The 26,485-nt window shown below is 34.8% G+C and overlaps 2 protein-coding genes and 1 long non-coding RNA gene across 3 annotated transcripts; 2 read left to right on the top strand and 1 right to left on the bottom strand.

Annotated features, from left to right (window-relative positions):
• Positions 1–26,485, top strand: LOC111513136 (26S proteasome non-ATPase regulatory subunit 2). The gene is made up of 9 exons (XM_074183782.1): positions 1–319; positions 375–431; positions 5,027–5,288; positions 10,410–10,827; positions 12,690–12,834; positions 15,818–16,289; positions 17,083–17,631; positions 19,057–19,440; positions 26,064–26,485. The coding sequence occupies exons 1-9, from the start codon at positions 269–271 to the stop codon at positions 26,411–26,413; spliced, it is 2,688 nt and encodes an 895-aa protein (XP_074039883.1). The 5' UTR covers positions 1–268; the 3' UTR covers positions 26,414–26,485.
• On the bottom strand, positions 49–795 carry LOC141486080 (uncharacterized). The gene is made up of 2 exons (XR_012467634.1): positions 557–795; positions 49–498 (listed from the first exon to the last, which is right to left on the bottom strand). It is a non-coding gene; the product is annotated as an uncharacterized lncRNA (long non-coding RNA).
• On the top strand, positions 20,904–22,468 carry LOC141486075 (uncharacterized). Its single transcript, XM_074183785.1, has 2 exons — positions 20,904–21,862; positions 21,930–22,468. The coding sequence occupies exons 1-2, from the start codon at positions 21,023–21,025 to the stop codon at positions 21,936–21,938; spliced, it is 849 nt and encodes a 282-aa protein (XP_074039886.1). The 5' UTR covers positions 20,904–21,022; the 3' UTR covers positions 21,939–22,468.

Raw genomic sequence — 26,485 nt, 5'->3', positions numbered from 1 at the left:
TAGGCCTTTGTCAAAATTTCAAAAAGAATAATTGGCATTTATCACTCATTTCAATATTTCAATTTTATAATTTAGTTCTTCACTGTCTATTCAAAAAATGATGAAATGAAGAAAAATCCAGATTTATTTTGATTCATACTTCATTCAAACTTCCAAAAGTAATTCTTCGAAATTTGCGGAATACTCATTACTGCATCGTCATTCTGAAGTTTTGGGCACAAGTCGGTATTTGAGTGAATATTTTCCCTGCTTGGAAAAACGTTTTATAATGAGTTCGCAAGCAGCAACCCCGAAAGCTATTCCTGTGAAAGAGGAAGAGGTAAATAATTGTTATTTATTCACAACCCTTTTTTATGATAATTATTTTTCAACAGTCTGATGAAGATAAAGAACTTCAAGTGGAGCTGAAAATATTGGTGGATAAAATTACTGTACGTATACTAAATATTTATTTGGAAAAAACTTTTATTGTTTCGACTCCATCAATGTTAGAGAAACCTAAAAAAAATATGTTAGTGATTAAGGAAATATGTTTAGATTTTGAAAATAAGTATACAAATCAACGAAGAACTGGTATGAAAAAGTAATTCTCCTTTGGAATATTATAATTTTTTTAGGAATTGATTTCTCAGTTTTTTCTGGTTTCTGCATGGAAAATATCCTTAGACTATACAACAATATATACAATAGTGAAAGTGTACTGACAGAAAATTATTTGAGAAAATTCACTCAAGAGTTTCAGGTCAAAATGAATGGTTTCATCTGTCATTATTTGAACATTATTGCTTTTCAAATTTTTGACACACAGACAGTTCAAAATATTTGACACTTGGATGATAAAAATAATTCAACTTGAGATTGTTTGAAATAAAAGTAGTTATTAAAGCAGATACTTTTCCTTTCATTTGCATAAAAACACTTTTGAATCATCTGCACATGTTGCAGAGCTTTGACTAATATTTTTTTATTTTTCTTTCTGTTTAGAGAATTTTCAAAACTTTATATGAAGCGCCTGTTTCAGATGTCATTTTCAACAAAAAACTGAATAATAAATCTTTTTCAAATGTAGGAATTGAAATATTATAGGCGATTTACAGCTGTCAAACAAGAAATTTTATCATAAAAAAATGTTCATATGAATATCAATTAAAAATTTTAAGACTTACCTATCTGGTTTTGAGAGTTTATATTGATACCTCATATACCTAGTGATTATTGCATAGAAAATCAAACATGCCTGTTATAACTTCCAGAACTGAATTTTTGATATAACATTAAATATATATGGATTTCAATTTGGACTATTGCTCAATTTCTGAAATAAACTCAAGAAAAAATATAAAGAATATGAAAAATAATATGGAATAGCAGAACCTTTAGGTTCTGCTTTTATTGTGAAAAAAACAATCTTATTGTCTAAGTATGCCTATAATATATATTCTTAAGCTACCATACAATATAGATAAGTTTTCATAATTTTGTTAAGTGAACTTTAAAAATTCAACAAATCTATATTATACAACTTCGAAACTAAAGATTTTCATTATTTATTTCATAGCGGAATTATTTATTTCTATCAGCATGAATTTCGCTACCTTTCCTAAACTGTGAATATCTTATGGTAAATGAATGTACCTACCAACTAGCAAAATCATTGAGCCTGATAACGGTCTGCTAAATAACATAAAGAGGCTGTGCTTGAGTGTGTTGCCTCATTTGATATTTTGTTTTTCATTTTCAAAAGAATTGAAATATGCATTTGAAATAAAACTTTCTGGCTTTCTACTTCATATGAAAGTTGTTTTTTCAAGAGGGTTTTTTCTTCCAGTTTGTATTTGAAAGTAACTTCTATGCATGATCTACACATGTTTGTGAAGAGTTTATTTTAAACTTGATGCTTTCTTCCGTCCAAAAAGCTTTCTTTCTCAAAAACTAAGAGAACCTTTTTTGAGTCCACTCTGTTAACTTGAAGCCAGTGTAATCTTTAATAATCCCACATAATTATTGAACACGAGATTGTTGTCGATATGGAGGAAATTTATTTAAGTAACAGTAACATTAATTTTTGAGATATTTGTTATTCATGATTTTTTCATTCAGACTCATTATTAGTATTTTTACTGTACCACAGTATGGTGATAAACAGTGATCTTTCTTTAGACCTAAGGAATATGAGAATCAATAATGATTCTTATATTCCTTAGCACAAGGAATGTTTCATAAATATTGTTTTTTTATCAAACGACTTATCAATTTTGTTAAATTCAATCAGAGCATTTCCAATGAAATTTCAAAAATAAGTATTTCTAAAATGATCACTTTTATTTCCTTAATGTTGTTTCTTGAGAATGATTTTTTTTAAGTGAAGGTGGAAAAATTCTGCATAACTGAATTTAGGCCATATTGTATGTACCAAATCTAAAATGATCTCGTGATTGGATGAACCTGAAAAACGTGTGGTGCTGTACAAGTAATGATATATTCAAGTTACCATAATGGTTGCTGAGCAGTTTTGGTAAATACAAAAAATTGATAGGGTGTTGGGTATTTATTGGATTCTCATTGTTGAAATCTCTCGTTAATATAAGGTAGGCGTATGAGGTATTTTATTCAAAAGTTGTTCCAGTTCATAGAAAAATAATATTACTTTTGATAAAAGTCATCTATTGAATGAGTGCCCACACAAAGCTCTGTTACGCCAGCAACGCAATGTACGGAAATCGCATTTAGAAAATGCCAAAATTAGGTACTTTTCAGGTACCGAAGTCAAAAATTAGGTGCTCTATGACTTACACCGCAACTCAATACTCAAAGTTGCGTTGTTAGCATTATGTGATGCTAGCAACACAATGAAAATAATCATAAAATAATGAATGTAAAATTTTCTAATAAATAAACAAAAGCTTCCAATTTCGCTAAACAACAGATCTAAGAATCAGGTATCTCGAAAACGAGGACGAATGCTCAATTAGGTATAAACTAAAGTGTGGTAATAAAGTGCTAATTAGGTGCTTGCAAGAAATTAAGATTAAAACGACCGTGAGTAAGCGCAAAAAAATTCGAGATACCTGATTTGAGAAAAAATTAACAATATGCAATAAAGTCTTGAAATGCTCGTAAACTAATACATAGACAAATAGAAGTGCTAATTAAGTGCTCACTAGATATTCATGGTAAACCTAGATTTTATAATGCCTATGGGGCTCATGGACCTGAAAACCACCATGACTGATGTACTGAGTTTTTATGGTATTTTCTAACTATTATGAGGACATTAGAATAAAGTGCTAATTAGGTGCTAACTGGATATTCATAGTTAACCTAGATTTCATGATAGCTATAGGGCTTATGGACCCCATAACCACCATGACTGATGTACTGAGTTGTCGTGGTATTTTCTCACTATCATGAGGGCATTAGATTAAAGTGCTAATCAAGTGCTCACTAGATATTTATAGAAAACCTAGATTACATAAAGGCTATGGGGCACATAGACCTGAGAACCGCCATGACTGATGTACTCAGTTTTTATAAATATCTAAAGCACCTAATCAGCACTTTATTCTTATGCCATCATGATAATGAGAAAATACCATATACGTCAGTCATAGTGGTTTTCAGGTCCATGAGCCCCATAGCCATCATGGAATCTAGGTTTTCTATAAATATCTAGTGAGAACTTTATTAGCACTTTATTCTAATGCCCTCATGATAGTGAGAAAATACCATAAAAACTCAGTACATCAGTCGTGGTGGTTATCGGGTCCATAAGCCCTTTAGCTATCAGGAAATCTAGTTTAACTATGAATATCCAGTGAGCACCTAATCAGCACTTTATTCTAATGCCCTCATGATAGTGAGAAAATGCCATAAAAACTCAGTATATCAGTCATGATGGTTTTCAGGTCCATGAGCCCCATAGCAATTATGGAATCTAGGTTTACTATAAATATCTAATGAGCATCTAATTAGCACTTTATCCTCTTGCTCTTATTTATTGAGAAACGTACTATAAAAACTCAGTATATCAGTCATGGGTATATCAGTCATAGGCATTATAGAATCTAGGTTTACCATGTCTAGTGAGCACTTAATTAGCACTTCATTTTGATTGTCTATGTATTAGTTTACGAGCATTTCGAAACGTTATTGCATATTGTTAATTTTTTCTCCAATCAGAGGTATCTCGAATTTTTTTCCGCTTATTCACGGTCGTTTTCATCTTAATTTCTTGCAAGCACCTATTTAGCATTTTATTACCACACTTAGTTTACACCTAATTGAGCATTCGTCTTCGTTTTCGAGATTTTTAGATCTGTTGTTTAGCGAAATTGGAAGCTTTCGTTTATTTATTAGAAAATTTTACGATCGTCACCGTTTAGCACTTAATAAGAACCTAAAAGTGTTTCTTTAACATTCATTATTTTATTATTATTTTCATTGCGTTGTTAGCATCACATAATACTAGCAACGCAACTTTGAGTATTGAGTTGCGGTGTAAGTTACAGAGCACCTAATTTTTAACTTCGGTACCTAAAAAGCTCCTAAAAAGTACCTAATTTTGGCATTTTCTAAATGCGTTTTCCGTACTTTGCGTAGCTGGCGTAACAGAGCTATCCAATTCAGTTTACAATATTCATGGAGGTACATAAGATATCCCACAGTGGACTTGGAATGGATATCCTTTGGTGGATGTCCTATAATGGATATCCTATCAACCTATTCAGATTGGTAGCCTCCGGACGTCCATTGAATATATTTTGAACATGAATTGTGTACCCAGTGGATAACCATGTGATCTTGTGTAATCTGTATGCATAATATTGATAAGAGTTCAAAACGTTTTTTTGAAGGTGAAGGCTGATGCTTTTACCTATGAACTATTTCTTTTCTAAAATATATCCATAATAGAGAAATATTTGAACCTTTCTAATTGACTTGTCAAGTAATATATAAAGAGATACTTCCTTCAGTTTTTGATAAATTCTGTAACCAAATATGTACTCATAATTCATTATTTTGGAAGGGAACTGATCCAACACTAATTGCCCCAGCCTTGGAAATGATGAAGTATTTGATTCGTACTTCGACTACTTCAATGACATCTGTCCCGAAGCCACTAAAATATTTAGCTCCTTTTTATGACACTTTGAAATACACCCACAAAAAAATGGCAAAGGGGCAAAACAAGAGCAGTCTTGCAGATGTCATATCCTTACTGGCGATGGGGACTGCTGGCGGAGAAGATGCCAAGAAGCAACGAGATTGCCTGAAATATTGCCTTAGAGGTAAGGTAATGTTTATATCCAAATGGAATTGATTCGATAATAAATGAATGTGGGCGTATCAAAAAATGTTCGGACACGTCGACTGGAATTTTTAGTTGCGACTTTTGTTTTCAACAAATATTTTGTTCACAGGGTATATATTTGAACAATATCAACTTGATCAGTTCAAATACAACACCCTGTATATTGACAAAATGGTTTAGACTTTCGCGGCTGAGGTTTTCAGTGTCACTGTTTTTCGAGTTTGAAAGCCGTGGACTTTTGGAATTTTTTCCTGACGTTTCGCTGACGCGAGGGGCTAGCCTCTTCATAAGTTTAACCATCATGGCTTGCTGTCCGATGACTAACTTTTTGGCTTCGTAAAGCGTATTTATGGCTTGTCAGGCAAAAGTTCGCCCAAACAGAGTTCTATAAAAATTCTAAGTATTTTTCACAAAGAAAAATGTTCCATTTATCAGTAACTTGTATTTAATCATTTTGCCTATAAAAAAATGTAGGTGAAAATATCCCTTCAAAATGAAAATATCACAAAATACTGAACAAAATGTAAATTAACATTTGTTATGGCCATAAAATGTGACAAAAACAATTTAGAAAAATGAAAATATTAAGAAAATGTTTACATGCCTTTCATAACGATTCAAGTTCACTTATATTTAGATAGATAGATTTTTATTTGATCACGTTATGAATATACATTTGTGACAAGTCATTGACAGTTGTTACAAATTAGTGTGTAAATAGAGAGAATATAAAAGCAGCATTGAATCGAGTTATAAAAAAAGATTCCTAAATATATTAATAGTAATGTTAAAAATATTGTATATTCACACAACAGAAGGTCTAATTTAACTATAATTATTTATTATCAAAACTCGGAACATCACAATACAAAATCTGACCCACGCCATTACCCAACATATTATTCCCAATACCCCCAACCACAGAACCTCAATTGCTAGTACCTAGTACCCCTCTAGGCACTGTCAATTGTCAGGATCCTGTTAAGGTGCATTCACAACGTAGCATATATTACAAAAAATTAGCATTAAATCGAGTTATAAAAAAAGATTCCTAAATATATAAATAGTAATGTTAAAAATTAAGGCTATCTAGTATGAACATTTACTTTGCATAAAATCTAGTACATAATAAAAACAATTTCGTATAGAGTACTCTTTGATTTTCCTTTTGAATAAATTAAAATTCAATTCAGTTACATTATATGGAAGTTTGTTAAATAATTCAACGTCCAGAGAATTTCGTAATGACATTTCAAGTCTGAATCTTGGCTGTCTGAGTTGTCTAGTTTCATAATTATGATGATCTGAGTGTTTAGAGAGTAGTATTTTGTTTTTATGTATTTTTGAAGGTGAGTAGAAAATCAACATACAGGGCAAAGACATTTTTCCCAATTTTCCAAAAAGTGGTTGGCAGTGTGCGTCGAATGGGAATGAAGCTCCAGCTATAATTCTGATGGATTTTTTCTGCATACGAAAAGCTTTCACAAAAGGGAATGATACAAAATGAGAAGTGTTTTATGGCTCAATGCTTTTTTCAACTGGCGAAGTAGAAACAACTATGTTGAGATTTTTTACAGAGATGGTCAATATGTGATTCATATCGAAGCGACTCTTCTATAATTATACCTAATAATTTAACTTGAGCTTTGATTATTACCCTGGTATTAGACGATATAGTTATTTTTTGAGTTTTTTCCCTGTTAAGTTTCAGTTTGTTGGATGTAAACCAGTATTCTGCTTTGTCTTCGGTTTCTTTGGAATTTACAAGTAAATTTGAGATATCAGAATTTGATTGTTACATTGTGATGTCGTCGGCAAAGCAGCTGATCCTCTTGATACCATAAAAGTTTCTCTAGTAGTAAAAGATAGTTTACACGCTTTGCTTTGCTCAGATCCCACAATGTTAAAACCGTATGGTCTCCATTTTCCACGTTTTTAATCACCCGTTGGATGACTTCAATCACTGCGTCGGTGGTGGATCTATTTCTAATGAATTCAAATTGATGTTCCAGTAGATTTGTAGAATATTGTGTTTATATTAAGAAGTAGCATTAGTCGCTCTTTCACGATAATTTCAACCATTTTTCCCAAAATGGTATAATTGAAATAGGTGGGTAATTATTAGGGGAATTCGGGTCTCCTTTTTCACGGATGGGTATCACCTTGCTGTTTTTAAATACCTACATTCGGAAAATGTTCTTCGCTGAAACAGCGATTTATGAGAACTGTTAGAGGTTTTACAAGAATATTCATAGTTTCTTTGAGGATTCGACTGTTTAAATGTCATAACAATTCGTGTTTATAAGTTTATGAATTGCGTCCACCAACTTCATGAAGCACAGCAAGCATGAAAAAAGAATCACACGATTTGGAAAAACTATTTAAATATAGAATATCAAGCCGAACAACAAAATATAAATAACTACAGCACACAACACAGCATTAATCTCATATCATGAAATGAAAATAATGTCTGCAGCTGTAATCAGAACACATCATGTGCAATGGAAATTATGGGAGAATTTCATACGATGCGGCAATGGCCCGGCGCTGGAAACTCAACAACAGAATGTGGTTGGCAAAAAAAAAGGGTCCAACACCGATTGAGGGCAGAATGCCGGTGCGTTTTTATCACTACATGAAAGTCAGTGGGCAAATTATGTTGAACCTTTACCTTCAATGTGCCGATGATCGAAGTGATGACCTGGTAACGAACCAACCATTAGGTTTTGCTGGGAAGAGGCGCTGAAGTTATTTTTGCACACTTTCACATTATCAAGACCTAAAATAGAAATAAATAATGAGTTTGTTGTTGCAATTTTTTTTAATCAAATAATTTTTTATAGAACATCGCGCATGAAATATTTCTAAAATGTTTTGAAAAATCATTAAATTGAATAATATTAGATTAGATTAGATTCTCGGGGAGCTAGCCCATGACCTGATTCACTGCGATCTTTTCAGATCTATTGTGTGCTCCTTGGTTGTTAGAGCTCATTATTGTCTAGCTTGATCTCTTTGATGAGACTCCCTAGCCTTGACACTGACCCCTTCATATAGCTGGCAGCCTCTGGTTTCTCTTCCCCGCATCTTGCGTGTCTCAGCCTTGCTATCGCTTCGCATTCACAGAGCACATGCAGTGCAATTTCTTCCTCTTCTTGGCAGAACCTGCATTTGTTTTCTTCTGTCAGACCAATGTTGCTCACATGTTTCCTGAGTCAGCCATGTCCCTTTAGTAGACCCATCACTACTCTTACAACCTTACGGTTGTGGGATAGCAGGTCTTCCGTGAATCTGGACGATAGTTTCTTTATGAACTATTTCGCCTGCCTCATTCCTGGGAGCTTCTTACACCAATCTATCGATTCGTCTTGCATCCATGAATTTATGGATGTCTTTATACATGCTTTCACTACCCCGCAGAAGGGTTCTGGGACGATCATCCTTGGATGCGTCTTTACGGGCTAGAACATCGGCCTCCTCATTGCCCTTGTGACCCTCATGTCCTGTTACTCAATCTAAATTGACCCCATACAGGATAATTAGCTCCTTGAGTGAGCTCAGACAGCTTCCCACCAGTCTTGAGAAGACTTAAAATGAGCTGAGCGCCCTAATTGCCGCCTGGCTGTAGGAGAAAATGGCAATGGTTTTATTTGTGACCTTCTGCCTGTTTATTTCACCTATACAGTGTTCGATGGCCGCTACTTCTGCCTGGAACACAGTTGCATTATATCCAAGGCTGAGTGCGATTCTGGTCTTTGCTCTGCCTCCGTATATACTGGCTGCCACTCCTTCTTGGGTTTTTGAGCCATCTGTATACCAAGTTTCTTCCGCTTTTACCAGTCCTCTCTACTTGGTATGATGATTTTGAAATATTTTTGAAAGTTGTACTGCAGGACTGTGTTATCCACGGGCGTTCCTAATTAGAATAGAATAGAATACAAATTTATTCTGTAAGCCAAAAAAGATTGGATAGAACATGTCAAAAAATAGTACAATACAATCAAACACAAATAATAATAAAGGTAATAACTTAAGATAGAAAAATGGTGCAACTACCTTTAAATGGAAACAGATTGCTGGTAGTTTAAAAATTCATCAATACTGTAGAAACAGGTTTTGCAGATAAACAATTTTAATTGTCTTTTGAATTCTGAAGGACTTTTAATTGATTTAAAATCAGTCGGTATTTTATTATATAAGTCTCCACCTGCATATAAAGGCGATTTTTTATAGAGAGACAAATTACATTTAGCAATGCGGAGGTTTGAATTATTTCGAGTGGAACTCGATGATATGGATATAACTCAATAATTTATATAGATATATTGTTTTAAATAAATGAGTCACTACAAGTTTCTGTTGGCTTCAGTCTGAAAATTGTTCTTAAAATTCGTTTTTGTATCACAAACACTCTATGCACATCAACACAATGCGTAGTACACATTTATCAGATACTCCTTGTCTAAATCATATTTTAATGTATTAATGGCGAAGCATGATGAATTAATTGAGAACATAACTTATTTATTGGAATTGGATCTTCCTTCTGTTCATTGTACAGTTTCAAGTATTCTGCACCGTGTAACTGGCTGATTGGGGTTTGCCCCTGCATTAGCCTGTGTGTCACCAGTCGAGCTTCTCTTTGTATGTAAATGTGCAATGGTGGAAGTCCAAGTAGGACCTCAAGTGCTGCAGAATTGAATAATATGCAGGGTGTTCTATTTGAAATAAGAAAGTTGGTATAGTGGCATTGTTACAGGTAAAAAAAGTTTTTGTTGAAAGAATTGCGCAACTAAAAATACTAATTGATATGAATTAAAGGGGTTATATTTTTAGGAGTGATAAATTTTTGGGAAAGAAAGTTTTTGGCTTTCTACTACTCCATCTTGATACAAAAAAATGTGGGAATCTTCCAAAGAAAGGAAGGGAGTAATCAATTTGAAAATGAGTAACTCTATACATGGATATGTTCAGACGGTTTTTTGAACATGCCCCCATTTATTCATTATTTTGACAAATTTCAATATTCACATTTTTCGAATACCACTTCGTTTTTAAAAAATTAATATATTCTCAATGTTCTTCTTGTTTTAAGGTACCATGAAAAACATTGGCGACTGGGGTCACGAATACATCCGTCAACTTGAAAAGGAAATCGTCTCTCAGTGGCCGTCTAACTGCGAAAAGAGCACCAACATGTTGATGCCTCTCATTCATGATATTTTGATTTTCAATTGTAGTCATCACGCTGAAATCCAAGCCTGCGATCTTCTAATGGAAGTTGATTTGTTGCACATGCTCCCAGAATATATGGCAAACAATACCTACCAGAGGATGTGCATGTATTTGATGTCTTGCGCAAAATATGTAGATAGTATTGAGAGATCGAAAATAATGGGATTGATTTGTGAGCAGTACTTGAGATTCGGGGAATACTCTAAATCTCTTATAACCGCCATTCAGATGAACGACAGCAAAATGGTTGGGAAAATTTTTTCAACTTGTAAAGATAGGTAAATTATTATGTCTTTATGTTTATAATAGTCAAGTCAGAGTCAAAAGTCCCAGTATACGCTGTCTGTTCAAAAAAATGAAGTGAATTTTCATTTTTCTCAAAAAATATTTATTAGCCGGCACTGGTCAGCATTTCACAAATCACTGTCCGACAATTAAACGAGTTTAGCGTCGAAAATCTCCTCAGCCACCATACTCCCCAGACCTCTCAGGCAGAAACGGCCTTCGTTTATAATAGTCAAGTCAGAGTCAAAAGTCCCAGTATACGCTGTCTGTTCAAAAAAATGAAGTGAATTTTCATTTTTCTCAAAAAATATTTATTGGCCGGCACTGGTCAGCATTTCACAAATCACTGTCCGACAATTAAACGAGTTTAGCGTCGAAAATCTCCTCAGCCACCATACTCCCCAGACCTCTCAGGCAGAAACGGCCTTCGTCGACTTCATCGAATCACGAGCACGCAATTTCTATGATGACGGAATTAATCGACTTGTATTACATTGGAAAATGTGCACTGATTGAAATGGCGCCTATTTCGATTGGATTGAATGAGTAATAAGTATTCCCTGAGATATAACAGTTTGAAATAAACTCATTAAAATTTATATAATTGATGCTTTAATAACCTTAGACTGGACACCAGTCCAACTGGGGAAACTACTATGTAGTAAATAAAGTCTATTGTGAAAATTTGTAATTATCATCATGAATAGTGTTATTCATTTTCATTAAGAAATGGGTCAGTGAATTCAAAAAATAAAATAATAATGTTTGTGCACCAACCAACATTTTTTATATTATTTTGAAATTCAATATTCATATATTTTATTCATACCTATTACTTTATATTCGTTTAGTATGAGATTAGTTGTAGTCAATGACTTGTCAAAAAACTATATCATGGAATATAGGTTAGGTTAGGTTAGGTCTAAAGTGAGTGGGTCTATTCGACCCTCCGCCGCAACCCGCAAGGGTTTATTGTAGCTCACACCTGTTCACACTCGACCAAATAAACCCAGCTTCTTAACGAAGCCGATCAGTTTGTATGGTGAGTAGTCTTTCAGGTCAGATGGTAAGAGTACGGATCTGCCGAACTCTAAGAACCTGATTCGGTCCCCAGCGGGGCAGGCACAAAGTATATGCTCTGCTGTTTCATCATTTTCCAAACAGAGGCGACACACACTGTCTTCCGACAGTCCAAGTCTCTGCATATGATGATTCAAATGACCAGTAAGAAGGCCTGTTAGACATCGTAGTTCATCCCTACTGTAGTCCAACAACTGTTTGGTATCAAGCTTCGAAGGGTGGATAAACGTCTTAGAGTGAGCCAATCCTGGAAGATTCTGCCAGAAGTCCATAAATCTTCTTGCCATCCAGGTGTTCAATGTTTGTTTGGCAAAGCCCAAAATGCGATGCCAATGACAGGTTCTGGTCCGATGAAGTCGCTTGCAGCACCCTCCTTTGCAAGAGAGTCAGCAGCTTCATTACCTTCCACGCCAGTAATCCAGACCAGAGACAATCTGTTAAGTCTTCCTATCGAGGATAGACAAATGAAGTATATACATTATCAAATTTCACTTTGATTTCTCAATCAGTGGGATAATTTCATATATAGCGGTGAATTGACCAGATATTTTTCTCAAGAGAATTTATCTGGTTGAAGCTGAGATGATTCTGCAACGTTACATGGCTGCTCCCTAGGTGACTCGGGGAGTTATTAACATTGCCTACCCAGGACACGAGGCTAATGACCAATGCAGTCGATGCCGATGACACCAAAAAAATTTCATAATAATTCATTCCATCAGATTATTTTCATAATACGGTGAACTATCATTTCACATTTTTACATTTTTTTCAGATCCACCTTATACCAGCTTGCATTCATTTGTGCCCGTCACATACACAGTGTGGACCTAAATCCCGATTGCGAAAACTATGAAGAATTGTGCAATATTTTGAGCAATAGTCATTTGAGCACCTACTTTCTAACTTTAGCAAGAGAGGTAATTTTTAGAATAGTCTTTTGTGAAGCATTAAATTTATTTTTGAGAGGAGTTTCCACAAATGATGTCTTCTCTGGAGAAATATACGGAAATGGAGAAGAGCCTTAGATTTTTATAATAAGGTTCTTGAATAATTTTGATTTTATAATCAGAATAATGAATTATTTGGAAATCAACAACTTGTTATGCAACAATCAGCGTGGCTTTAGAAAAAAATCTGTTGATACAGCTTCCTATGACTTTCTCAACAACATATATTCCACCTCAGTTAATAATTTTGTTGTGAATTCCTCTGTAATAAGTTGGTAGGACTTGCTTCCCCTAATAATTTACTGAGATGGTTGTTCTTATATGGAAGGGCATTGCATGAAAGTGAGATATTGGAATTGTGTATAGGAGTATGATGTTAAACTAAGAGTTTCTCAGGGTTCAGTGTTGGGACGACTATTGTTTTTTTGTATTTGATAATGATATGTTTGAGTACGTACAAGATAGCTACATAACGTTGTAAGTAGATGACATCACCGTTACAGTCAGGGTAAGCAATAAATATTACTGGAGTTTTTTCCCAACACCAAATCGTTATTTTTAACACCTCGACACGTGTTTCGATCACCAAGTGATCATTTTCAAAGAGGAAGATTAAGATTAAGTTTAAATCTTCCTCTTTGAAGATGATCACTTGGTGATCGAAACACGTGTCGAGGTGTTAAAAATAACGATTTGGTGTTGGGAAAAAACTCCAGTAATATTCATTACTACACCAAAGGTTACCAAACAATGCATCATGGGTAAGCAATAGATGAAGTAGTGGTCAGAGTAAATAGGGTTATCTATGAATTCACATCATGGTATGAGCATAATTGCTCAATTCTGAATATTTCCAAGTCAGCATCGATGAAATTTTACTACAAAATCAAATTGGAATTCTCATATAGGATGATGTGATTTGTGAACAGGACAAATCTTTTCTCATTGAAAAGTGCTACGAGCTACGAGTAGGCTAGCTTGAGCTAGCCTGTATTTTTACTTGTATGTGTTTTAGTTTGTGACGTTGTTGTTATTAATTATATATTTATGCTTTTCTTGACTGGTCATATGTACTTATTGTATCAAAATGGAAGAGCAGTCACCAGTGTCCTTGGATAGGGGCGACTGAATTCCGCCCTTACACACTATTATGGGATATAGTATTGTATTATCGTATTATAATTAAGTGTGAATAAAGACATATTATTATTATTATTATAAAATAATCAAATAAATTATTATTATTATTCAAGAAACAAGAAATAGATATATGTGGTCCTTCTGCACAATCGATAGAAAACAACTGATGCCTTATATCAACAATAATTTTCGATAATTCCACTTTCAATACATTCTGATGTAGCCCGAGTTTCTGTTATATAGATGAAATTTATACTAGACTCTCGCTAATGAATTCAAATACTCAACTTCCAGGGATTATCTTACTGTAGCAGGATGTTGATTCATTTTCCAAAAAACTTACTAGACTTCGGAAAATGAAGTTACAAATAAGTGTTCAGGTCCGCACATGTCGTTATCTGATCAATTCTTGTAACATGGAAAGAGTCCTTCTTTGGGACACCTTTAAAATTTCTTTCAGTATATTTTCCTACCAATCAAAATTTCTTTCTCTCATTTTACTTTTCAACTTTCTGCCAACCCACGTTTCTTTCATCGTTTTCGGAAGATGCATTTGGTAATGCATCATTCGTAATCGAATTTGATTGGCTCGAAGCAGATTCATAATTTCATTCATCAATAATCAACAACTCAATCAAACACTTGAGGGATTCCTTTGTTTTTATTTGCTTGGCAGACGTTTGAGAATTTCAATAAACTGATGGATGTAGCTACTACGTGGTAGGAAATCATCATGAAAAATTAGAATTGAAACTTTCTACCACTTTTATGAAAGTGGTAAAAAACATAGAAAGTTTTTTTTTTGGGAAAGAAAGTTTTTGGCTTTCTACTACCTACTCCATCTGATACAAAAAAAGGGATGAGAGAATCTTCCAAAGAAAGGAAGGAAGTAATCAATTTGAAAATAAGTAACTCTATACATTGATGTGTAGATCATGCAAAGAAGTAACTTTCAGACACAAACTGAAAGAAAGTCCTCCTGAAACAGCTACTTTCATATAAACATTGAATTACACGAAAGAGAAAAATTCTTTCGAAACAAATACTTCTATATGAACACTGAATTATACAAGAATTTTTTTCTTTCGTGTAATTCAATGTTTATATGAAAGTAGCTGTTTCAGGAGGACTTTCTTTCAGTTTGTGTCTGAAAGTTACTTCTTTGCATGATCTACACATCCATGTATACAGTTACTTATTTTCAAATTGATTACTTCCTTCCTTTCTTTGGAAGATTCTCTCTTCCCTTTTTTTGTATCAGATGGAGTAGTAGAAAGCCAAAAACTTCCTTTCCCAAAAAAAAAATGAATCACTCCTAAAAATATAAAACCCCTTCAATTCAAATAGAAAGTTTCATTTCTAATTTTTTATGTTTGAGAATTTCCTTGGTTTTTGTCAGAATAAACAATTTTTGTAGCTGTGTTTTCACTATGAGTGATATTTTTGCGTTGTTTTTATTAATTCAATCGGTGGATTTTTGAGAAGTTTTCAGCACAATTTGAACATGTAATTTACAGATCAAAGCATTTTTTTCTGGTTCTATTTTATATGTATAGATTGTAGTTTCATTTTTCTTATCATGACCATGTTCATTGCATTGAAAGAAGGAAAAGAAAAATTAGATGTTTTCCTTAATTTAGAAGTTCACTTTTATATTGAATTAGGGACATTAAAATAAGTATATTCATACACACAAAAACTAATTTTAATTTCTTAGTTAACTAATAAAATTTGACTTCTGAAAGCTACAATTATGTTGTATATACTGAAATTTTCAGAGGCAATTTTTTACTAACTTTTACTTTTGTTATAGCTGGATATAATGGAACCCAAATCGCCCCAAGAAGTGTTTAAGACCTGGCTTGAACCTTTACCACCCCGCTTTTCAATTTTAGGAGAACACCTGGACAGTGCGAGGCAGAACTTGGCGTCCTCCCTCGTTAACGGTTTTGTAAATGCAGGTTTCGGCAGCGACAAACTCCTTACTGTCGATGGAGGTAACAAATGGATATATCGCAACAAGGATCACGGGATGTTGAGCGCCACAGCGGCTCTAGGACTCCTCCACTTGTGGGATGTCGACGGGGGATTGACCCCCATCGACAAATACTTGTACTCGACAGATGAGTATATCAAGGCTGGGGCTCTGCTAGCTCTTGGTATAGTAAACTGTCGGGTGAGGAATGAGTGCGATCCTGCACTGGCTTTGCTTGGTGATTATGTGGCAGTCGAAAATGAAACTTTGCAGATCGGGGCAATTTTGGGAATTGGTTTAGCTTATGCGGGTCAGTACTCATACTCAATGAACTCAAACTCAATAATTTTCATGATGTGTTTAATTTTTCAATGGATATATTCATTATTCAAATTTGTTTGAAGATGTTTGACAATGTTTCATGGTGAATTTCATTAATTCGAACTTCCGTTGTCACAATTAAAATTGAAAATCAAAATGAATAGCTGAAAATAACAATTATATCAAGCAAAAAAATCTGAAATGAAATTACAATAAAATGAAAATTTAGCAAAAAATTTTAAATTGAGCAATGAAATAAAAATTAAAAGATTTCAAGCCATGTTACTTCATGACGTTTCGATTGCTCAATGCTCTGCAAATGCAGAAGGTGGTCATTTTGTCTACTCAAGGCACATATCTTTGACCCAATGATAACTTACCAATCGTAGTGGAGAGTAAGCGCTATTAATGGTGATGCCGCACAAGCTGGATATCAGAGCTTCGGGCTGACTGACGAATCCTTTTTAGATAAAAAAAATATGAAAAGTTTAATTTATATTATATACAAACAAAACAACACACTTGAAAAATATAATGACAGCATATAAATTCATTCCATTTGATATGTATCGATTAAATTTTGAAAAATTAGTCCAAGATCTTTAGTAGATCTCGTGATTCAAAAGGTTCAACATTTGCCAAAGAGAAAGATCGGCAAGGTGTTACGAACAATTATAAAATTGCATCAGTTAACTAACACGAATGCCATAAAACTGAATCAATAAGTATCAATATTCAATAATATAAATGACTTGAATACTTTAGCAGCTTATCTTTTCAAGGTTCTCATCGACAGGATGTCATCAATCTTCTACTGCCATTAATACCACAATGTAAAAACTTGGAAATATTGTCCATTCTCAGCCTGTCGTGTGGACTCATTTCCATAGGAAAATACGATAACGAAGTGTCCACTACAATACTAAACAAAATAATCGAACTCAAAGATAGCGACGTTCTGAAATCAGCTTACATGCGACTCGTCGGTTTGGGATTGGCGCTGTGTTACTTCGGAGCTCGTGAATCTATAGAGGTTCCTTCGGAAGCCATGAACGTACTTGATGAACCTTTCAAGACATCCATCCAAACCGCTCTGTTGATGTGCGCTTATGCTGGTTCCGGAGACGTGCTGATTATTCAAGAGCTGCTGCATATCGTTGGAGAAAAGGTCGAAATACCCAAGAAGGAGAAAAAAGATAAACCGGAGAAGAAAGAGAAGAAGGACGGTTTCACGAAAATCAAGAATGCGAGGAGGCCCGAATGGGATTATTCTATGGGGCAGGCAATGGCGACACTTGCAGTTGCTGTGGTTTCAATGGGAGAAGATATTGGTAGGTCTTGAATTTTTTTTGAAATATTATCAGCTTTTTACATATTATAGGAAGTTACTTGCGATGAATCTTCCAAATGACGGATGCCTGAGGGTTTCACTTCAGCTCTCTGCGCGGAATTAGCTGGGTTATCTGTTGTTTTTCCGATGGGTATCTGCCACACGTACCTACAAAATCGTAGGTCACACATGAGAGGCAAGAGTTTGGTATTTTCACTGGAACTTTGACATATCATATGCACCTCCCTGAAAATGTTTATTATTCTGACTACCAACCCAGAGTATGTGTTTATGCAGTCGCTTCTGGACTTTGTCTGCAGGTGGCGACGTGGTACATCGTACTGAATCAACTGCAGGCAGAGCTTATAACTAGTTACAATTAATTTTGTTGGTTCGGGGCCACGTTATACTCGCTCTACACCAGCAACTTTCGCTCTACACCAGCGACTTTCCGATTATTTCATCTTTTCACATATTATAGGAAGTTACTTCCTACGAATCTTCCAAATGAAGGGTGCCTGACGGTTTCACTTCAGCTCTCTGCGCGGCATTAACTGAGTTAGCTGTTTTTCTGTCGGGTGTCTACGATTTGTAGCTACGTGTGGCATACATACTTTTTTATTGTGCCGCATATGTGATTTATTGATGTTATGCATCTTACATGTAGTGTTGATCTGGATTTGCGTAATGAACATGGTTCATTACATTCTCTGTTAGGAAATGTGCAAGTTGTGAGAATTTCCAAGTCTCTTTCTAGATTTGACAATATACAAGGCCGTGCCCAGATTTTTGTTTCGGGGGGGTCTCAAGACCTGCCAATTCACGGGAAAAGCCCTCCACTGAAAAGACTGTACTTACATATTCGTTTTTAAAACGAAAAACCTCAAATTTCCAGTTCAGTGAATTTACAATACAAAATCAAGCCTTCTAGACTGTTTAAGGGCAAATTCTGTTACATCATCAATTGGGATGATGACATCTCTGTGAATTTCCATTAGGGCCAACCCAGTTAGCCTCTCTTGCCCACAAGAATTCCGTAGGTAGGTTTTTAGGCGTCTAAGTGAAAATGACCTTTCCGAAGTGCACGTGGTTACTAGTAGAGTCGACAAGATGTTTAACAACATATAAATCTTGCGATACAATTGCCTATTGCACTCTCAGACAGCCTCAATGGCGCAAGAAGGCCGGTCCGAGGGGCTTCTGCCCTACCACAACAATTTCCATAGTTGCCGTCCCCCACCCCCTTCGCACTGCCTTGACAATAGTACAGACATACTTATATCTCAAAAATCTTATTAACCTTCTACTGATTTTTTTCAGACAATTTCTAAGCTCAATGTAAAATCGATGGTGGAGCATTTCAAGGTTTTTTACAGTCCTCCAATATTTTTTTTTATTAAAGGTGTGAACCAAAATTTGTTTTCAGGTGTTGAAATGACTCACCGGATTTTTGGACATGTCGGTCGTTATGGAGACCCGTCCGTGAGAAGGGCAGTACCTCTAGCAATATCTCTATCTTCTGTCTCCAACCCACAGTTGGCGGTCATCGATATCCTCACAAAGTACTCTCATGATCCAGACGAAGAAGTCTCGTCAAACGCCATCTTTGGGTTAGGCATTATAGGTGCTGGTACCAACAATGCTCGATTGGCCGCAAGCTTGCGACAATTGGCCGTATTTCATGGTAAAAATCCTTCTCAGTTATTTATGGTGCGGTTTTCTCAAGGCCTTGTCCATATGGGAAAAGGAACTTTGACATTCAACCCACTACATACAGACCGGATGTTAGTAGATCCCTTAGCATTAGCAGGTAATCTTTCTGTTTAATTGTTTTTTCATTCTATTGAAAACACTTTTCCAACACCAGAACAAAATATTTTAGTGGTTCACTATCCTAGTAGCCTAACTACTACCTGTTAGTATTTTCTAACTACACCAGTTAATATTATATAAGTACCTACCTCCTGTTATTGATCCTATGCGAAACTACCTGTTTTAATACCTCTAATTTGTTATGTATTTCCCCTATGTAGTGATTCATCTCTAATATTTATCTTTTTTTTTATTTAGAATTTCTACGTATAAGACCAAACAAGGGACTGTTCGAAATAGGACCTTTGTCCTATTCATATGTCTATGAAACCGAACATAGACCGGAGAAGTCTAGTGTCGCTCAAAATTCCATAGAGAACGACCATAAAATAAGTGAGAAATGTAATGAATATTACTGGAGTTTTTTCCCAACAATAAATCGTTATTTTTAACACCTCGACACGTGTTTCGATCACCAAGTGATCATCTTCAAAGAGGAAGATTAAAACTAGAAACTAATGCGAGCTAACCCTATTTATGCTATATAGGTATCCCATACAGGTAAACCATCCAGGCGTACCACCCATACAGGTACACCAACCTAAATTAATTTTACAATTTTGCCTTATCTATTACTTTACAATATATGTTTATATAAAACAATTTTCAGCTATATAAAAATGAATAGCGACAAAAGTCTTATTTCGAACAGTCCTTTGTTTGGTCTTATGAAGAAAGAAATAGAACTAGTTTTATTCATCACTAAAATTTTCACACATACACAATTACAAGATTAAATACATGAGAAAACGTATTGGACTAGTGACTAGTCAAAGAAGTAAAACGCTAAAAGCTAAACACAAATGTTTGATCTTGTACAAATTCAAAAAAGACTACATATATAAAAGAAACTATATCTAAACACTGAAAGCAAGAAATTTATCCATACTGTAGAAGCAGTTATCCAACAAGAAAACATATAGTTCATTTCTCATTACAGTTCTACTTTCATTGATCCCTATAAAAGTTATTTTATTGAAGCATTTAATACCCAAGTATTTTGGGGAATTCCGACTTACACTCAAGCGAGAGTGTAATTATGTATATCAGAGTTTTTTGGATATAGGTGTTTATTATCATAGATGTATAACACTAGCTGTAATATGTAGAGGAACGGCAATGATAAGATGCTAAATTTTTTAATAGTGGTTTACAAGAGTCCAGTAGACGAGACATGTCCATATAGCGAATGACTCTTTTCTGAACCTTAAAAATGTGGTCAGTATATGCAGAGTTACCCCAGAAGATCAATCTATACTGTAGCCTTGATTGTACCAGTCCATGATTGTTGGATTCAAAATGTATGTTTTATCATTCCCTCTGTATATAGATTTTTTATTTATTTTATGTGATGTCTGATAATATTTTTAGTTAAATCAAGTTTGTTAGTAGAAAGATGTTGATGACAGTTGTCAAATAAATAGAATTTAAATACGTCAGTAAGACTTTATTTGATAATAAAATTATATCCATCCCATATTTAAAATAGTGGCGACCGTGACAGGACTAAATTATTGACGATGGATATTATGCAGAAAGAAAGAGAGCAGCTGCGAAGACATTTTCGCAATACTAGCAGCGACCTAGATGTAGCCTTGAGTACGAAGCAAACTAGTAAGGCACAAATACTATCACTCTTGAGACAATTGGAAGACAAGAGTGATCGAATATTCACTATTGATGAGAACTTCAAGGAGCAGTTATTTTCCGGAAAGTTTAACGATGCCGAAGTTCAACAAGAGTTCGACGAAATGGAGTTTTATAGAGCTGAAGTAATCAAATATAAATCTGAATGCGAAATCCGATTGGCAGATAACCAAATGCGAGCAGATTGTGGAACCAGTTCACAAATTTCTTACGGTGAAAAAATCAATCGAAAATTCAGATTGCCAAAGTTAGAACTGATCAAATTCGACGGAAATGTGAAAAGCTGGATTGGGTTCTGGGGACAGTTTAAAAAGATAGACCAGGATGAAGACATCGATTTAGAAGACAAGTTTCAGTATTTGGTGCAGGCAATGGAACAAGGATCACCAGCACGGGAACTTGTGGAAAGTTTTCCTCCATCCAGCGCAAACTACAAAAAAGCACTTGACCAGTTGAAAGTACGGTTCGCTAGAGACGAATTTCTGATTGAGGTTTATGTGAGAGAGTTGCTGAACCTAGTTCTTCACCAGGTAAACAAAAATAAGTCAGGTATGTCATTATCATCTTTATACGATAGATTGGAGACTCAATTACGAGCGTTGGAGTCATTAGGTGTGACAACTGAAAAGTATGCTGCAATGCTTTTCCCATTGGTTGAATCCGCACTTCCGAGTGAGTTACTCAAGATTTGGGAAAGACATCGTAGTTCGAAGGTGAAAATACATACTAAAAATGAAAAAGATAATTTTGCTTCTGATAATTATCTCAAAATGTTGTTAGATTTCTTGAGAACCGAGGTGGAATCAGAAGAAAGAATAAATTTGGCAAAAACAAGTTTTGGAATTGAAAAGGAGCAGCCGAAACATAATAGTAAGGGAAAACGTTTACTGCAAGGTGAGCCTGAACTCTATTCTGCTGCAGCATTGTATACAGTTAATACAAAAGATTCCTTCAAAGGTAAGAAACCTAACTGTATATTTTGTAATAATAGTACCCATGCAAGTCAAGATTGTTTTGCTGCACAAAAACTTTCTTTGGAAGAGAGAAAAGCAAAAGTTGTGGAAAAGAAAGGTTGCTTTTCTTGTTTGAGAACCAATCATATCAGCAAAAATTGCAAAGCGTTTATAAGATGTTTAATGTGCGCACGGAAACATTTTCCAATAATGTGTTGTGATTTAGATTCGAAGAAGGTTCAACCAGATGAAAATTCCAAACAAAAATTGGAAAATGTTTTGACAAGTAATTTTTCAACTGACACACTCTTACAAACTGTCATTGTCAAAGTGACAAATAATCATAAACATAAACTTGTCAGGGCTTTGCTGGATTCCGGTTCTAAAAGATCATATGTTTCATCGAAATGTGCAAAAGATTTGAATTTTAAGCCATCAGGAAAGGAAAATATCATACAAGGTGTTTTTGGTGGTTTTCAATCATCTCCTAATCTCCATAATATATACGATATCGCAATAAGTAACATTAAAGATGAGTTCTCTTGCAAATTATCAGTATTGGAACAGAAAAAAATATGTAATTATATACCTAGATTGCGAGATTTAGCTGTTATAGGCTATTTGAAGAATAAAAACATTATTTTAAGTGATATTGGTATAAATAATCCTCCACAAGAAATTGAATTGTTGCTAGGGGCAGATATTTTTGGAAATTTAATAACAGGGCATATTGAAACTTTGAATAATGGACTTGTTGCCATAGAAACGTATCTTGGATGGACTATAATGGGACAACAAGTCCATAACACAAGTAACAATCCTATTTTTTCCGGTTTCACTGATTTTTCTATTGCTGACTTGTGGGAATTAGATGTTTTGGGTATAAAAGTGCCCGCAAATACCACACCAAAAGAAATTATTGATTTTAAAACGGAAAAGTATTTTAAAGAAACGGTTTTGCAGACAGATGATGGTAGATATCAAGTAAATCTTCCTTGGAAAGAAGGGCATCCAAAACTTTCTAACAATAAAGAAATAGCTGAAGCAAGATTATTGTCTTCAACAAAAAAGTTAATCAGTTTAGGCAAATTTGAAGACTATAGTAAGGTTTTTGCAGAATGGGAATCATTAGGTATTATAGAAGAAGTTAGGGGAGATTCAATTAATATGCCAAGTCACTATTTACCTCATCGTGCCGTTATTAAAGAAAATAGTATTACTACTAAAATTCGTGCAGTAGTATTGATGATTGGTATCATGTACCAGGGGACCTACATCCGGCAGATATTGCATCACGAGGATGCACTGCGAATATACTGATTAAATTAAAGTGGTGGGAAGGTCCTCAGTGGTTAAAACAGAGTCCAGAAAATTGGCCCCATACAGAAATAATTTGTTCAACGGAGGATATAAATATTGAACAGAGAAAAACGACTTCTATTAACTTCGCACGAAATGAAGATTTTTCCAGACATTTCGGATACTTCTCCAAATATACGAAAATTGTGAGAATGATGGGTTATATTTTGAGATTTTATAATAACTGTTCAAAGAAAAATCAAATAAGAACCGGTGAATTAACTTTCGATGAAAAGGAAATAGCAGAACTTCGTATTTTAAAACTTATACAGAGAGAAAGTTTTGGTTTGGATAAAAAGTCGATTGGAAATCTTCATTTGATGATAGACAAAAACAATATTATACGTGTACAAACTAAACTTATACTGGGTGATGATAGTAATGATTTCAAGTATCCTGTTGTTTTACCATATAAACATGATATTGTTAGAAAATTGATCGAGGAACAACATAAAATACATCTTCACGCAGGGACTCAAACACTTCTTGGAATACTTCGTGAAAGATTTTGGATACTGAAAGGAAGAAAATTTGTTAAAGAAGTGATAGAAAAATGTGTTCAGTGCAAACGATTCAGAAGTAAATGCATAAATACGCCTTTTGCTCCACTACCGAAAGATAGGATAAACAATGTGTCCGCTTTTGAGATAACGGGAGTAGATTTAGCTGGACCATTGTACTTGAAAGGGGGAGACAAGTCCTGGATCGTACTGTTTACCTGTGCAGTATATCGAGCAGTGCATCTGGAACTGGTGAAATCTCTATCAACAGACGCATTTTTATCATCACTGAGGCGATTTATAGCGAGAAGAGGAAGAGTTTCGGTTATATATTCTGACAACGGAACAAATTTTATTGGAGCAAAAAACTACTTGAAGAAGATAGACTGGAATGAAGTTATGGACTACTCTACAGTTAGAAAAATCAAATGGCATCAGAATCCTCCAACAGCCGCTTGGTGGGGCGGTTGGTGGGAACGCATGGTCAGAGTAATTAAGGAATTACTTCGTAGAAACTTAGGGAAAGCAACTTTAACTTATGAAGAATTGATGACGACTTTATGCGATTGTGAAGCCATAATTAATGCAAGGCCTTTAACTTATATTTCGGAAGAAGATAATTTAAAACCGCTCAGCCCTTCTATGTTTATTTCGGATATATCTACCAGTGAAACTCCAGATTTCGATATCATAGACAGACATCATTTAGTGAAACGACATAGATACCTGCAAAAGATAAGAGATGGACTCCGGAGCCGATTCAGAAAGGAATATCTAGCGGAACTCGTACATACTGGTAAAAGGAAAATAGGTAGTTTAAAAATTGGAGATGTTGTTCTTGTCAGCAGCGACAATGTAAAGCGAATAAACTGGCCTATAGGAAAAGTATTGGAAATTTATCCTGGAAAAGATGACGTACCCAGGGTAGCGAAAATAAAAGTGAACAGTGGGGAACTTATTCGACCGTTTCAGCGTTTACATCCTTTAGAAGTGACGACGGAAGAGGACAGTAACAATTTTCTTCAAATTGAAAAGAAAATGAATGCAGTCAAAGGTGAAACTGATGAGAACTACATAACAGAAGAGCAAGGCATCAAAAAGAAAACTAAAGAGATAGTCACAAGAAGGGGGCGAAAAGTCAGAGCTCCGCATCGTTATGGTTTCGAGTGAAATTTATAATGTAATTTTGAAATTTCTCTTTTGTTTTTTATTTCAATTTCAAAATGGGGGCGAATGTTGGATTCAAAATGTATGTTTTATCATTCCCTCTGTATATAGATTTTTTATTTATTTTATGTGATGTCTGATAATATTTTTAGTTAAATCAAGTTTGTTAGTAGAAAGATGTTGATGACAGTTGTCAAATAAATAGAATTTAAATACGTCAGTAAGACTTTATTTGATAATAAAATTATATCCATCCCATATTTAAAAATGATACATGAGTTTTATAACTTCTGTACAGTGTCTCGCATATTCCGAATTGCGTAGTTTGCACTGCCAACCTTTACAGATAAACTGTTGATATGTGCCTCCCATGTTAGCTTTTGATCCAGGAGTATTCCTATACGTAATAATTCTAAATTAGTGTAGTTAGGTAATACAAACAGGTAGTACTCAGGCCACTAGGATATAAAAACACTAACAGTAGTAAAATTTAGTCATAATGATCTCCTGAGGGTGCTAACTTAGTTAACGAAACTTGCGTTGAGAGTCCGTATTTTTTTATTCTGGTGTTGGGAAAGTGTTTTAAATAGATTCATTTTATGCCAGAGGTGAAGTGATTGACCACTTTTCCCCAGCCTCCTATATAGCTACAGAATGAACAATGCAGTTATTATTAAAATGTCATTTCTAGCGACATTTACACATGAATATTTAGGTTAGAATTGATTCAGAAACACTCAATTACAAAATACTCAGTTTTGGCAATACAGAAACCCTACCTTCGGACGTTACTGCGATTCATCAATACACCCAAAAATGTGTTTCAATACATGAGATGCTTATCAAACGAAACATTTGCGTAATTCAGTTGTACCTTAAATAATTTGATTTCTTACTCATGATTTTAATTTCTATCATCTATTTATTCATTTGAGGTCTCCTGGTTACTATGGTTGCTCTCCTAGAACCACAGAGTCTTATACTGGGCCAATCGCACTACCTCCTCTATATGCTGGCAGCCGCTCTGCAACCAAGATGGCTGCTGACACTCGACGAACACCTTAATACCCTACCGGTTACTGTGCGGGTTGGTCAAGCAGTGGACATAGTTGGAAAAGCAGGAACTCCTAAAACTATAGCTGGTATCCATACCCATACGACACCTGTATTGCTTGCAAGCGCTGAAAGGGCAGAACTAGCGACAGATCAGTTTGAAGTGGTCGCACCTACCTTGGATGGGATTTGCGTATTGAAGAAAATGCCAACCGAGTTGCATGTTAAGTAAATTACCTTTTGCGATAGTTTCAGTTAGATGTTTGATATTTTTTTATAAATAAAAATTGAATATTTGACAAAA

The sequence above is a fragment of the Leptinotarsa decemlineata genome, unplaced genomic scaffold (assembly GCF_025532065.1).
Source record: "Leptinotarsa decemlineata unplaced genomic scaffold, Ldec_3_MD MMD2_P_RNA_scaffold_2, whole genome shotgun sequence".
In the NCBI taxonomy this organism is placed as follows: domain Eukaryota; kingdom Metazoa; phylum Arthropoda; class Insecta; order Coleoptera; family Chrysomelidae; genus Leptinotarsa; species Leptinotarsa decemlineata.
Note: the sequence above shows the minus strand (reverse complement) of the source record. Positions and strands in the feature narration are given on the sequence as shown.